Source organism: Nanorana parkeri, unplaced genomic scaffold (genome assembly GCF_000935625.1).
Source record: "Nanorana parkeri isolate BGI_ZX_2015 unplaced genomic scaffold, ASM93562v1 scaffold289, whole genome shotgun sequence".
In the NCBI taxonomy this organism is placed as follows: domain Eukaryota; kingdom Metazoa; phylum Chordata; class Amphibia; order Anura; family Dicroglossidae; genus Nanorana; species Nanorana parkeri.
In genome coordinates this window covers 548,205-563,506 of record NW_017306557.1, presented here as the reverse complement: position 1 = coordinate 563,506, position 15,302 = coordinate 548,205, and the positions used below count along the sequence as shown (strand labels likewise).

Sequence of the window (15,302 nt, the reverse complement as noted above, 5' to 3'; positions counted from 1 at the left end):
GACAGACACCAGATGCTTGACACATATCATATGATGATTACCAGACCCGCATCCCCTCATTGGTAGAGACGCTCTCCACAAGCTCTAATTTTTACTTATTAAATAAAAAAAATGTAAAAAAATGTTTACAACACAAAAACATTGTTCATCCTCTCTGTATCACTGAGACTTTTAGACACCTCTCCCTGTGTAAGACTTTTTGTTTTTCTTTTTAGTTTCTTGGCATTCCAACCGATCGGTGTTGTAATATTTCCATGCACTGCTCATACCAACTCTGTACTTCATCTGCTGTACATGATACCTGTTGTATTGTTGTCCGATTTGTGCCCTGCCTTACGCATCTTGATTGTATACACCTATGAATTTGGGCATTGCCCTTCCTGTACTGTTGTATTGTTTTTGTTGCTGATAAAAACTCAATAAATTCTTTGTTAAAAAAAAAAATGTACCGCAATGCAACGGATCCGGTGTGAATGGGCCCCTACTCTTTTATACACAGCATGTTGGAAAATCATCCTGAGCTATAATAACTATCACTCCTGATGGCCCAGCTTTGTCAAAATGGCCATCTAGCACGTGAGAATCGGCCAAAACCATGGTGGATATCAGCCACTTTGTTTACTTTTATAGTGCCGCCTGTGACCAGCTTTAGTGGAAGAAGTTACAAAAATCCCTGGTTTCTCCCTCTGACCCTGATCCCACAAGTGAACAGACATCTTTGTTAAAGTTGCCAACATTTTAACATTTTAGGTTCTCTGGTGCTGAACCAGCAAATCTCTATTAGAAGTGTGCGATCACCTATCAGAGGAACCCACAGCATTACATTTCCCAATTTACCAATATCATCAGCGACTTTATATAATACATTTCTACATTTAAATTGACTGGATTTCCATAAGTATTGCCTTGCAATCCACACGAATGCAAAACATGGTAATTGCTGCATCTGCCATGAAAGAACATGCTCTCCTTATTATGTAACCTGTCCAAATGGAAAAGGCAATGACTTTTATTAGGGACACATTTTCAAATTAGACATTTCTGCTTTGTAGACACCCCTCATGTCAAAGGGATCGCATATTGTATTTTCAGCAAGCCTGTATTTTGAATTATTATTGCAGTGCTTACCTTAAATCAATACTTGATGTGATATTCATATTTTTACACACTTGCTATTCCAAATTTTTGTCTTGTATGAGATGTAGAGATATGGCAATTAGCTACATGAGGAAGATGCGAGTTTGCCTTACTGACCTCACTAACCAGTTTTGTTCAGATAAGATATCACAGAACACGGAGATCACCATCACGTCAAAAGCATTGGATTCGTTTGCTTATTTATTGAAGAAACATGTCACAGGTGTCATTTAGCCAACGTTTCGGGGCCACGCAGGGTCCCTTCTTCAGGGCGACAGTGACAATTTGGAAGAAGGGACCCTGCGTGGCCCCGAAACGTTGGCTAAATGACACCTGTGACATGTTTCTTCAATAAATAAGCAAACTAATCCAATGCTTTTGACGTGATGGTGACCTGCGTCTTCTACGATTTTGGAAAACGCAGCGCCATCCGTGCAATCACTACGAGCACCATGATCATTAATCAAGGTCTAATCGCTGTAAGTTCAGGTGACACATCACATCAGTTTACGAATGATTCACCACAGAGCTTGTCTAGCCATACACTCTTCTGGTGGCACTATATAGATGATGTCCTATTAATATGGACTGGGACAAAACAAGAGTTGATAACATTCAAGGAAATGTTAGATGTAAACCAATTTAATCTGAAGTTTACTATGGCTAGCAGCCAGAAGGAGATCACATTCTTGGACTTGACTATCTCAATTCGGGAAGATAATTCCCTTGGTACGAGACTATTTAGAAAGGAGACTGCAGGCAACACCATACTGCATGCACGTAGTGCACATCCCACGTTCTTAAAAGGCAACATCCCATATCGTCAATATGTGCGGCTTAGGCAAAACGCGAAACAGACCAGGATTTCAAGAGGGAAGCAAAGGCCTTACAAGGGAGACTCAAAGAAAGGGGATATAGGAAAATATACTAAAGATAAGAGATAAGGCACGTAGGGAGTGCATGGATTTCAGCCAACACATAAGCCGCCCATAAACGTGGCAACTTGATTAAGCAACTGAAATTTTGATTCAATTTTTTCTCAAGATTGAGAAGCAATCGAAGACATCCAAAAAGTGGTTTCTATCAACTGCAAGGAATTGGGATTAAAATTGCCCTGATGTATCATCATTTAAAGCAGAACCCCAGGTAAAAAAATGCATTAACCATGGCAATGGCTCTACCCCCACAATGTAAGGGTTAAGTGCTCGTTTTTCCCTAGGATCAAAAATGAAAAAGTTATACTGACCTGAACCACTGAGTTGGCTTGCTCTTAGACTGGTCCCTGGAGCCTCTCTCCTCCTTGGCTGCATCGGTCTAAGGTCCTGTGAGTCATCACATTCTATACACTGTGTATAGGATATGAGGAGGGCAAGGGACATACCATTGCTGCGGCGAAAGAGGAGACAAGCTGGAGGGAGCCCTGTCACAGCCGGCCAGCTTCAAGGATCGGGTGAGTAGAACTTTGTTATTTTTGATCTCAGGCAAAAACAAGCACTTAACTCTTGCAATGCTCCCCACTGCAAGGGTTAATGCAATTTGTTCCTGGAGTTTTTTATTTTATAAATTGTATTGAAGCTGCCAGTTTGTTGAATGAAATGTATTATTACTTTTGATCGTATTTTTCATTCCCAATGGATTGTAAGTGGTAGAATTTGATTTAAAAATGCAAGTCAATGACCAGCTATAGAGTTGCATTGTGAGAAGGAGAAGTAAAGCACAACTACTGTGTTACACAGCAATGCTGGAAGCAGAACCTGCATATGAAAGGGAGTAAACATAGTTGCCCCACGTGTACATAAAGAATTAGGAAGTATACGTATAAACAAGGTTTTTTTAAAACGTAGGCTGGCCATATCCTATTCGTTTAGCCCGATTTTGATAGTATTCTGACTATTGAAAAATTGATTTTTGACAAGCGGAGGTTTCACACAGCTTGAATTAGAGCGGGACTCAGACCAAGTTTGAGCAGTGTACGGTCAGCTTTAAAAGGAGAACTATGAGGTGAGTGCTCTTCACTCACCTCATAGTTCTAGCCGACCTGTGACAATGAGACTGTCACAGGTCGGCTCAGTAGTTTGGGAGGTGAGCGAACACATACCGGCGTTCTCACCTCTCAATCCTGCCACGGCTCTCTGCTGTGACAGGGGAGGGGCTGCATTCCCCCCTCCCCCGCTCCGATCCGCCAGCGCTGACTGGCGGAACGGACGGGGGAGGGGGCGGGTACAGCTGGCTCTGCCTCTAGATAGGCAGAGCCAGCTGTCACTCATGCAGCTGGGCGGATCTCGTCATCTACGTCGGGATCCGCTCCGGCTGCGGCGTCTCAGTATACTGCGAGCTGTAGCTCGCGGTATACTGACCTTAGGGTAACGGGAGGACGCTAGTTTGTGTCCTCCCGTTACCCTAAGGAGAACTATAGGGGGGAAAAAAACTGACCCCATAGTTCTCCTTTAAACATGTGTTGATCAGGCTATTTTCATCAATCTCTTTTACAAGTATATGTAAAAACCATGTAAAAAGAGTTTTTTTTAAGGGTATGTAGGACCAAGAATGAAAACTTCTATTATCCAAGCTCACTTGTGTCATGTGCGTCCCACAATTTGTTTAATAAGAAAACCTCAGCAGGTTAACAGTTAATTTCCCATAAACCGAACATACAACAGAATTGTTTCTGAGCCTGTAAACACTGGGCTGAAGAACATCAGATTCATTCGCTTTTGACAAGCTTCAAACATCTTTCTAAAACTCCCCATACACCTTACGTATATTTTCGTATGCAATCGCGTTTTCGTCCGATATTCGTAAGGTTGATGGGCAGTGTACAACCGCAAATACTCTACAATCGATCCACCAGGTTAGAAAACTTCGGTTGATCGTGCGATTTTCGCAAGGTTGGTGGCGTTTCCGTACATCAAAATTTGTGCAATCTGCACTGCACAGGCGCAGCAAAAATCCGTGCGGTCGATTACCGCAATTCGTCCAGGTGCTTTCTTCTAATTACTGCTGATCCAACCTTGCGATAATCAGGGTAGGATGGGGCCGCCGTACGAAAATTGTACGACAGTTCGATCATCGGACAAAAAGTGTCGTCCGATGATCGCAAGGTGTATGGGCAGCTTTAAAGCAGCCATTAGCTCTAGCCCAGGATCACTAAATATGGATCCTGATGGGAGTGCTTCTTGCAGATTTAAAGTGAAATTCTACCTTTAACCAAAAAAAAAAAAAAAAAAATGAACAAATCCACACATTTTATAAAAGAAAAAAAAGTGAAGTTATTTTTTTTGCTTTGGAGCCAGTAAAGCATTGCAACCTTGATCAATGGATCGTGGGTGCAATACTCTGGTTCCTTCAGACTCTTCTTCCTGTCCATATCCGTACCAAGTTCTTCCCATCAATGTCCGTACTGTGATCTGACCATGTTTCATGTTACACCCTAAATGTTGGTATAACATGAAGCATGGTCAGAAAAGTAGACTTAGCCTTTAAGCAAGCTTCTAGCAGGCCTCAGAAGGCTTTTATGAAGCTATATCACGGCTTAAAGCATATTAAATACCTGCTCAAGCCGGTTATATATTTATAACAGAAAGTCTGTGGCTCTATCAGGCTTCAGTGTGGTAGAATGTCAATCATATTTAATATTACAAAATAAAATTCCTCAATTGTTACCTTTTCCAGCTCTTTCCTGAGGCTTTCCTGCTCTTCATCTGATAATGTGTCCTTTAGTGACGCAGCTGCATCTTCCCCCTCTGGCACACTTTCAGGTTTCAGCAAATCTACGTGCATAATAATAAATACAACTTCTGTCAGTTTATATGCTTCAAGTTATTGATTTATAGGTTTCATCATGTCCCTTATAACACGATTAATGAGAGTAATGTAATTAGAAATATATTGTTTTACTGTTTGGCCAACTGTGGGAACCACATAACCATTTACTGACTACAACAGTATAGAAATATTGGTTCAGATCTTCAAATTAGCTGCTAAACCAGTGTTGATATAAATCGGAAGAAAGCCAATCAGTCTGCCCACATAAGAGCCATTCAGTGACTTACTTGGAAGGCTTAGCATAGGAGAAGCTGTGACTCTTATATAGCTCAATGATCAGCATCTCCTGTGCCAATACCTACAAAAAATATACTGTTAGACGCTCATGCTGGCAGACTTCACATTCCAGTAATGAAGCCAAAGATTTGACTGAGGTTCCCGTTAGAGCTGCAGCTAACGATTATTTTCAAAATCGATTAGTTAGCCGATTATTAGTTTCGATTAATCGGTTAATCAGATAAACAATAAAATACATTTTAAAAAATGGCTCCAGTGATGGGACTACTAGTTTGTATTGAGTCAGTCTTCCAGCAACTTGCTTCTGAGATTGGACCTGTTCTATCAGCTGCTGTCATCCCCCCACCCCTGCTCCTCCTTACTACATCTCCCCGCGTGCCTTGCCGATCGTGGATGGGCAGGAAATGTGAGGCGGGGAGGAGGTGCGGCGTGTGGAGCGTGGATGCGAGCGAGGGTGAGGGTGAGAGCGAGGGTGTTTAAATGATATCAGATGACCGGCTGTACATGGGCACATTTCAAATTTCTCAAACATGTGAAGACTTTACATTAACAGAACCAACCATTGAAATCATATACTGCAATCTCTTTCTGTAGTCTGTATGATTTATGGACCGTTCAAACTAATGCGGTGCAGTAATGCACATGCATGTATCGGTGCACCGTGTATTTTTATTGGCATTCCAATGCATCACATTACCCAGCTTTGTGGGGCACTGCATTACAAAAAATAGTGCATGCACCTTGAATGGGCTGCCTTAAAGCAGAACTCCGAGGAAAATTAATGTTAGCTCTTGCATTGGGTCTACATTAGCACTGCAATGGTTAAGTGGTCTAGGGAGGAAAATAACAAAATTGTACTCAATCGATCCTCTGAGCCAGCCAGCTGTCCCTCTGTGTCATCATGTCCTATACACAGTATATTGGACACGATGATTCACAGAAGTTAGAATGCTGAAGCAGAGGGGCAGAGAGGATCGGGTGAGTATAACTTTTTATTTTCCTCCCTAGACCAAACCGAGCATTTACCCCTTGCAGTATGGGGGTAGCCCCATACTGGCCAAGCGTTCAAAACCACGTGTCTATGAAAAATTCTGCGTTTAAATACGCACACAAAACCTTGCATTTTTGTATGCATAAGACGCACTGAATTCCAAACGCCTATGTGCGAATAAAGAGATTTAGGATCCATATACAGAAGATGCATTTATCAACACATGCCTACAGATGGACATCAGAAAATGAATGGGTTTGAATGGGAGCCGTTCAAACCAATGCTGGTGCGAGCTGCTGTGTGCTGAAAATAAAGTACAGTTGGCCATACTTTTTTTTTTCTGCCCATGCGATGCAACTGGCATCAAAACGAGGCAAAAACAGCAGGTCAACACAAGCTTGGCTCTTCTGATGTGCTGTACTCCTCTGCAAAAATTGAAAGAAAAAAAAAAAGCATTGCATGTGAAAAACACAACACAACGCACAACACTGTGTAGGGATGTGGTATTTTTAAAAATCCTTTTGGTCTTTTTATAATCCGTCAGTGTGAGGTTAGTCATCTTAGCTGTGTGCTGGCTTGTGTACTCTAAGTGTGGAGGGGTTATTCTCAGTCACATGCTATGTTGCATTTGCTACAGCAGGGTGTGCTAGAGATAACATTCCATATGTTTAATACCTGGCCAATCAGCAGGCTTGGGGGGGCTGTTGTGTGCATGCTGTGAGAGCTATTAAATATTCCTGGCACATGGGCTTCTCTCTTGGGTTTCACCATGAGAGGATCCATCTGTAACTACCAGTCTTGTCCATAGCCCTAAGGGATCTCCCCTCCTGGGAGGTATCCCTAAGTTACTGGCTGCTCTGGTGTGCTACAGGCCTTGAGAAAGCAGAGCTGCAGTTGTCCCCCACATGGAGGTACCGAGTGACTGACTGGGTTGGGAAGCAACACAGGAACCTTTCCATTGCTGTCCTACCTTGGATTCCAAGACTGAGCATACAAGGAACCTCAGTTGACAAGGAGCCAACTTTCAAGTTTAAGTGAGCAGCACAGTGCCTAGTGGTTAGCACTGGGGTCACCGATCTTAATCCCAGTCATGACACTATCTGCAAGGGGTTTGCATGTTCTCCCAGTGCTTGCGTGGGTTTCCTCCTACACTCCAAAGACATGCTGGTAGGTTAATTGGCTTCTGTCTAAATCGGCCCTTTGCGATAGGAACCTTAGATTGTAAGCTCCTCGAGGGCTGGGACTGATGTGAATGTGCACTGATGTCAAGTGCTGTGTAAATTGTCGGCACTATATACTGTAAATACCTGTAATTATCTATGCACCGATACCGATACTAGTATCAATGCCGATACCGAATATTTGGGCGAGTACGAGTAATGCTCCGATGCCTAGCCCGATACCTGAACTTCCAATATCAGGAAGCTGGGCGGCGAGTCATTACACGCTGCCCGGCTTCCTGATTGGCCAGAGAGCCGGCTCCATGCTCCCTTGTCACTTGGTGGCTGGCTTCCTTAATGAGACTTCCGGGAACGGTATTCTGTATTCGGGAGTAATGAAAAAGAATATTGGTACTCGATACAGAAAAAACGGTATCGATGCATCCCTACCTGTAATAAATAAAAAAGTGTCCAGCCAATAAAGCCCTGAGAGAGGGACCAATAAAGTTAGAAGACAATGCAGAAGACCAAAGTATTGTGTTTTGATATAAACCTAGAGGTATCCTGTGCTACCTTCACCCTCCTTCCCTATTCTTCATGCACGTGCTATTAAAATCTATTCAAAGTGACTGGCGCCCATCATACATACCAGTGGGTCTGGGAAATTCAGAATGTCACTACCGGTTAACAGAGAAGCCATGCAGTCTTAAACTATGTGCCAGGAGGTTACCAATAGCGCTGCACATGCCAGCGCACGCATTGCAGTGTGAATGCCGCATGACATGCTGGTGTCTTAGAGATTCCATCTGCACTATTACATTCGAGTTCAGAAGTTAACACACCTATGCAATCTGTATTTTGGGTGGAATGCCCTTTTAAAAACACACATCCACACACAAGCTCTGCAAACACTAAACACAAGGTCACAACAAAAACCCCATATTCTACTTACATGTCTGAATAAAACATAAGCAGCTATAAAGTAGTACAACAGATAAAACTAAATTTACAAGCAATGCTCCATCTGCCTGCAAACAATACATAAATATGAGGAATGCTGGCGAGCCAAGCGCGGGGTCTCTCCAGCGATAAACAAATGGAGACGGCAGATAAACGGAAATCGGATTACCGCTTCTTATAGACTTTCATGAATTATACAGCAAATATAAAGTGCCGCAGGCTGGGATCACATAATGAATTCCTAGAGCTGACCCAGAACAGATTACGTCATTTAGCATAAACATAGTAGAAATTTTACCCAAGAATTACCCCAGGGACTGGAACTAATATTACACAAATGGTTTTCATAAATGAAATTTACTCTCATCCAGCCAATGCAAGCTACGGGGACCCAGAACCTGGACAAAAACCAAAAGCCGGTGATTTGTGGGCACACACGACAGGTCAGCACTTCCAATTGTTGATATTTCATTAGTGTGAAAATAATTTAAATCCAGCATATGGTACAGGTTCCCTGTGATTGATAATTATTCACCAGCCACCGTGTGAGGAGACTGTCATCTAAAAATGCTAATGAAATGACCCAGGCTGAAATAATCATTTTATCTCCAATCATCACCTGCAAGTCAGCCGCGGCATCTAAATAGGAATAAAATGTAGTCTGGGTTCAAAAGCAAGGGCAGATTAACCCTTTCCTGAAAAATGCTGCTTCTCAATTTATGAAATTGCAGAATAGTCATGAGTTCCAGATGCTTGAGAGCATTAAGGGCCCATTCACACCTGAGCGCCGTGCTTAAATTGCATGTTATTGTGCATTTAGAGCATACTATTGGTACAGTGCGCTAGGTGTGTTGCATTGACATTCATTTGAGTACCACCCCAATGCACCTCTTGGCAACTGTGCGTTACAGTTTCCCACTGTGCCACAATGCATATTGCAGTATCGCACGTCACACTGTGCTGCAACACAAGGCCGCAAGGAGGTGTGTTGGGGTGGCACTCAAATGAATGGCAAAGAAACGCACTTAGTGTACAGTACTGCATGCTAGGTGCTTTGTAGGATAACGTGCACTAAATGCTCTGGCGTGAATGGGCACAAAATTCCACACCAGTAACAGCTCGAATCTGGCTGGCTGCTGGGGGCAAAGGCTACCATTTTCATAGTTTTTTTACCTTTTTAAACTCTGGGCACAAAAACTTTCATTTATATATTCCTCGTTAGCCACAAATGTGATAAATGCACTTTGTGTTCATTAAATGCAGCTGTAAACCCAGTTGTTTACCTTGCAAAAATAGTAGTGACATCATCACTGGGCTGTATATAGCATTTAGAGAGCAGTGGTGTGGGTGGGGCCCAGCAGCCCCACCTCTTACAGGCTGCCTGCAGAAAATTACAGGAAGGGGCGGATACAAGACCATTCACCTTGCACAAGGAAAGAGAGCAGTAGTGACTGGTCATAGTACAGGAAGCTCTCACACAGAGACAATGTTTCACTCTGGATTACTGCACAGAACTGGAAGAAAGGCACACCGAGAACACACGTGCCTCTTATGTTTAGACAATATTTGCTTATTCCAGAGTTCAACTTTAAGCAACAATACTCTATTTTATGAAGTTGAAGCATGCAGGGAATCTAATTACACAGCTGAAAACCAGTGAGAATGGCTCCTAGTTGCAGAAAGATATATCCTGCTGGTGTGACCATAGACAGAGAAAACAGGAGGTGGAGAAGGCCTGGACACCGGGGAACATCTATCCATTTCGGAATGGACCCCACACTTCTTGGATTAGCATCATTCGTTTCCCTAGTGCCAGTGGTAGGCCCGTCTACACCATGGAAAGGCATGATGCTGTGCAAAAATTTCGAGGCCCCCTGAGAAAGCCAGAAGGATCCTTCTTGAGAAAGCTGGCGTACAGGGAGCAGGGGGGTTTCCAAAAGGGGAGATTTGCTTCCCAGTTTAGACCAGAACACTATAGCAGGTTGAGGTGGAAGAAAGGCCAGACAAAGCTGCTACATTTGTCACCTCTTTCATATATACAGTATTTCTGAGTTAGAAGCAGCTCAAAGTGACAGTGATTTCCACACTTCCCAACTGTTGTTCTGTCATTGCACTATGGTCACTTGATGAAAACAGTCCTTGTAGGGCTCGTCTTGGGGAGCAAACAACCACAAACTTTCATTGTTAATTTGTATAGACAAAGCAAGTCCAAAAATAAATCTGTGGGAGCACCCGAGCTCCCATCCTAGCACTTATCCTCATTATAGCACTCACTCTTACTTCTGTAGAACTTTAGGTTACTGGATACTTTGAATATATTTTTAAATATGACGTTTTAAAATAAATATATTTCCCAAACTATTTTGTGTAATGAATCATTTCAGCCAAATCTTATACTTTCAAATTCTGGACAGAGCGGAGAATGGTTAGGACCTCTGTCAGGTTTTGAATGATCTCTCTGTCCCTGTGGGGGGGTTTGCTCTTACGTCCTGTCCCTGGATTGGTAGGTCTCTTCAATATTTGAAAGGTTTATGCTCACTTGCTCCATAGGTAACCACCATCGCTTCAACAGGAAGGTTATATCTTCCCTACGGGAACACAGACAGTACAAAAAGCCTGACAGATGATCTAACCTTTCCCCACTTCATCCAAAACAAACGTTTTAGGCTGGGTTCACATAGTAGTGGTGTGTTGCAGTAAACATGCATTTGCATGGACTGCCAAAGTTCCCCAACAGACTTTCATATGCATCTTTGTTTTTTTTCCAATGCACCACAACACAACGATGGTTCACATATGTGCATTGCGGTGTGTTGAAACACAGATCTGTTGTAGTGCGTAAAGGTCCCCACACACCTTACGATAATCGTACGATAATCGCGGGAAATCCCGCGATCGTACGATTATCGTAAGGTTTGTGGAAGCCGTGCGACCTCTACTACTGTAAGAACAGTAGAAAGGCAGAAAGGCACTTGTAACAAATTGTTGAGTGTGTTTGTCGTTTGTTTTGCTCTACTACTGTAAGGTCGCACGACTTTAAACTTACGGACATGTTCGAAAACCCGCCGAGCATCGTACTTTGTTCGGCGGTTTGTGGCATGTCCATACGATAACAGCCGTACGGGCCGGTGTGCGCAAGCACACACTGCCCGTTCGGCATTGCGGTCATCGGAAGCCCGCCCCTCAGGGGGCGTGGCTTGCGATCATCACAAGTACGATCTGCCTATGCAACATAGGCAGATCGTACGTTTTTTAAGTACCTTACAACCATCGCAAGACAAAAGTCTTGCGATGGTTGTAAGGTGTGTGCCCAGCCTTAGAACGCCATTCAAAGTAAATGGCAACACAACACACCTGGTACATGTGTTTCGGTAATGCATGCATTTTACTGTGCAACACACTTCCTATCCTAGGGTGACAAAGCTCATTCACCACACTGCATCTATGGAAAAGCAGTGTTGTCACCCTACGACAAGACTACAGAAGGTGTTTTGTAGCCCATAGAGATAGCTGGGACAATGCTAAATGATAATAGTCAGAAGAGAGACGTTATCAGGTCACAAGATTTCTGGCATGATCAACGGGTTTTTTTGCACTTATCAAACAGGTATAATAAAACGATTTCAAGAGCATACTTAACAAGAGTGCATATGAGACGTTCATTGTTAGGGTTTGCATAAACCTTAAATATTTTTCCAGTGAGGAAGAGCCCAGGAACCTTACAGACCTGTGCTATGAGAATATATTATAATCATCCAGATCATTGTTAGGGTTTACATTTGCTGAAAATGGTTTTCCAGCAAGGAAGAGCCCGGAAACCTTACAGACCTGTGCTATGAGATTATATTATAAGTACCCAGTTCATTATTAGGGTTTGCATATACTTTAAATGATTTTCCAGCAAGGAAGAGCCCGAGAACCTAACAGACCTGTGCTAGAAGATTATATTGTAAGCACCCACTTCAATGTTAGGGTTTACATTTACTTTAAATGGTTTTCCAGCAAGGAAGAACCCAGGAACCTTACAGACCTGTGCTATGAGAATATATTATAAGCATTCAGTTCAATGTTGGGGTTCACATATACTTTAAATGATTTTCCAGCAAGGAAGAGTCCGGGAACCTTACAGAACTGTGCTATGAGATTAAATTATAAGCACTCAGTTATAATCTGGCAACACCCTTAAGGATAATAAGATCCACGCACACAGTACAACACCTGGCACCGTCACAGTTATCTCACAAAGTAAAAGACATTTTACCAGTGCTGAGCCGAGTGGGAGAATCCGGGGGAGTGTTGCTCAGGCGAGGTGACAGGAAGAGATAATTCCGATTGACCCCACAGTCAAAGTTAAATGGTGACTTGTACTCATCCTGCAGATCGAACTCCCTGGAATCCATGGCCGTCCTTCTAGAGGGTCATCGCATTGGAACACATCAAATACCTCTTTCTTTTTACTTCCAGTCTCTTCAAGTCACTTCACTGCATTTCTCTTCCACTTATACGCAAATACTTATATTTTTTTTTTCCCCAGATCATCTAACAAGGCCACAATACATTCCTTCATTAGTCTGAAGATCCATCCCAACTCACATGACTGACTTTCCGAGCTGTTTAATGAGTTACTTCTCCGCTAAAAATTGTACTGAGTGGACAACCCTAGGCTTAGCCTGGACAAATGCAGAAAAACACTCAATACAGGAACAGATAGTTTGGATGATTAGGATGCAAAATTAAATGGCATCATCTCTGCATTCTTTTCCATGGGAATGGAGTGAGGGTTTAGAAAACATACTGCAGACAATTAATTTAGTGAAAATATGAGCCGTTTCACATAGAAGCCCGGCGCAGCTTCTTAATCTTCTAGGGCACAAACAGATTACTGGCCAATATTGTCTGCTGCACACCATCTGTGCTCTAACGGTCATGAGTGAGGAGACTGCTTGCAGAGGCAATGTGGTAATGTAGACCCTTCACTTTACTTCTAATGTTCGTGGAAAAAAAAGCTATAGATCTCAATGTCTTTTCGAAACAAGGACACATCCTGGATGCCCTACAGGAAAGTGCTTTTCGAATCAATCCATTACTTAATGCATTCTGGCCTGCAAACCTCTGAGCCATGGGAATTATCTGTCTCTTAGACTGGGGCTCTGTACATAATGCTCAGTGGTGTTCGGTGACAGCCATTAGCTTGTGACCTGGTTTTCCAGGCCACTTGGAGGAGCTGCAGTACAGGACAAAGTTTAACGTAAACAATTGTAATGTGGAACATATGGAAGCGATTGCAAGCACGTGGATGCACTCCACACTTTGACTCCATTTTAATAACCTTTCAGCACCGTCATAAATGCTATCACCACATTAACACGTTTTTATGCTTCCTAAATATAACACATTCCTCCTGCATGCTGCTCCAAATACTCTCAAAGGGTTTTCACTCTGCCAGAGGATGGCAAGACAAGTAAAATATCAAAACAAAATTAAATACATTTGATATTTTGCTTTCGCGTATGTGCATTTTTTTTTTCTTTCTCGTACTACTGAAAAAAGGGTATAAACTCATTTACAACAAATCCAGCTGTGCATAAAGGCTGCCACATTTAAAGCGTAAGTGACAAAAATTTAAAAATTATCACTGGTAGGTAGGGAATTTTGGCAGATGAGACATGCAAATCCCCCAGCGATTTTTTTATTTTTTGTGTACACTTTATAGGCATGGGCCTGCAGTGTACGCAGTCAACCCATTCACACCATTTCTAAGATGCCAAGAATGGGCCAGGTGTCCAGGAGAAGGCAACTCCTGCACACATGCGAATGGGTTACTTCATCACTGGCTACCCAAATGGCCAAAGAGGATGCCTGGGAACCCAGAAGTGTCGGCGGCGGAGATGGCGGTGCTGGGGGATAGAGCAGGGGGACCAAAGATCGTTCTGACAGCACTGGAGAAGGACACACTTATAAAATAAATGTGCTTTAATATGCTGTGCATACTTGCACATTAGAGCAAAAACTCACCCTTCACATAGTAGTTTACCACCTCTTTAGGCCCCGTTCACACCAGGGCGTTTCGTCACGCGTCTCCATAGACTTCAATGGAAACGTGCCGATCAGCGCGTTTTGCGTGCTTTCTTTAGCACGTTTTTACAGCCGAGACTGCTTTTCATTGGACAACTGAAAACGAGCTGAAAAACGCACCTTAAAATGCTATCACATATGAACAGAAAACGCCTGTAAAAAAATGCGCGCTGAAACACGCATTACAAACGCGCTTAAAAAATGCATGTAAAGCGTGCTGAAACACTGTCGCACTGGTGTGAATGGGGTCTTAAACACAAAGCAGAGTACATTTTTAGTATGCATGTATTTAATGTTAGAGAAAAAAGTAAATATACTCACTGCCTCCTGACTCTCGGATTGCAGAGCAGTGACTATATAAACTTTTCCTGTTTTGGAACATTCTTTCGATCTGCCAAAGACCATCATCATCACCAGTCTTTGGGATTATTATTTACAGCACTTCTGTGGCTAATGCATCTCTTTGCAACACACTAACAGACAGGACTATTCATAATATACTATTGAAAGTAGTACCAATTAAAAGAATTACATAAAAATGTTTTCTTTCAACACAGATCAAACAAATATACATTGTCCAGCAAAGTATTTCTTTAAATGTTTGCCCAAACACTTACAGTCATCATGTTTCCAAACAGCTTCTCCAACTCCCTCAGCTCATCCTACCTGAACTTCCTGTCCAGTGCAAGATCACAAAGGACAGAGCAGTCTGCAGACGTTGTCCATCTACTAGCTTGGAGAAGGGAGGAGCAGGAAGCAGCGGGAAGGAGAGTGGCTTGCCTTGCTCTGTTCACATGGGGCGATCTGCGGCAAGAACCTATGGATTCCTGCACCAGAGATGCCAGGTATCCCGATTGAAATGCACCCATTGAAGTTAATGAGAGGGGGGCAGCGGTCCGCATGTAATTGTACATGGT

At 42.8% G+C, this 15,302-nt stretch overlaps 1 protein-coding gene across 3 annotated transcripts in view; it reads right to left on the bottom strand.

Annotated features, from left to right (window-relative positions):
* The window catches only part of TPD52 (tumor protein D52), a 31,197-nt gene extending 18,275 nt beyond the window's left edge, over positions 1-12,922 (bottom strand). For all 3 annotated transcript variants that reach the window (XM_018557544.1, XM_018557542.1, XM_018557545.1), the window contains exons 1-2: positions 12,572-12,922; positions 4,801-4,907 (exon numbers count right to left, since the gene is read on the bottom strand). In XM_018557544.1, the coding sequence (XP_018413046.1) occupies positions 4,801-4,907; positions 12,572-12,710 (246 nt within the window). In that variant the 5' untranslated portion in view covers positions 12,711-12,922. The remainder of the gene's footprint in view (positions 1-4,800; positions 4,908-12,571) is intronic.
* Between the last annotated feature and the right edge of the window lie 2,380 nt (positions 12,923-15,302).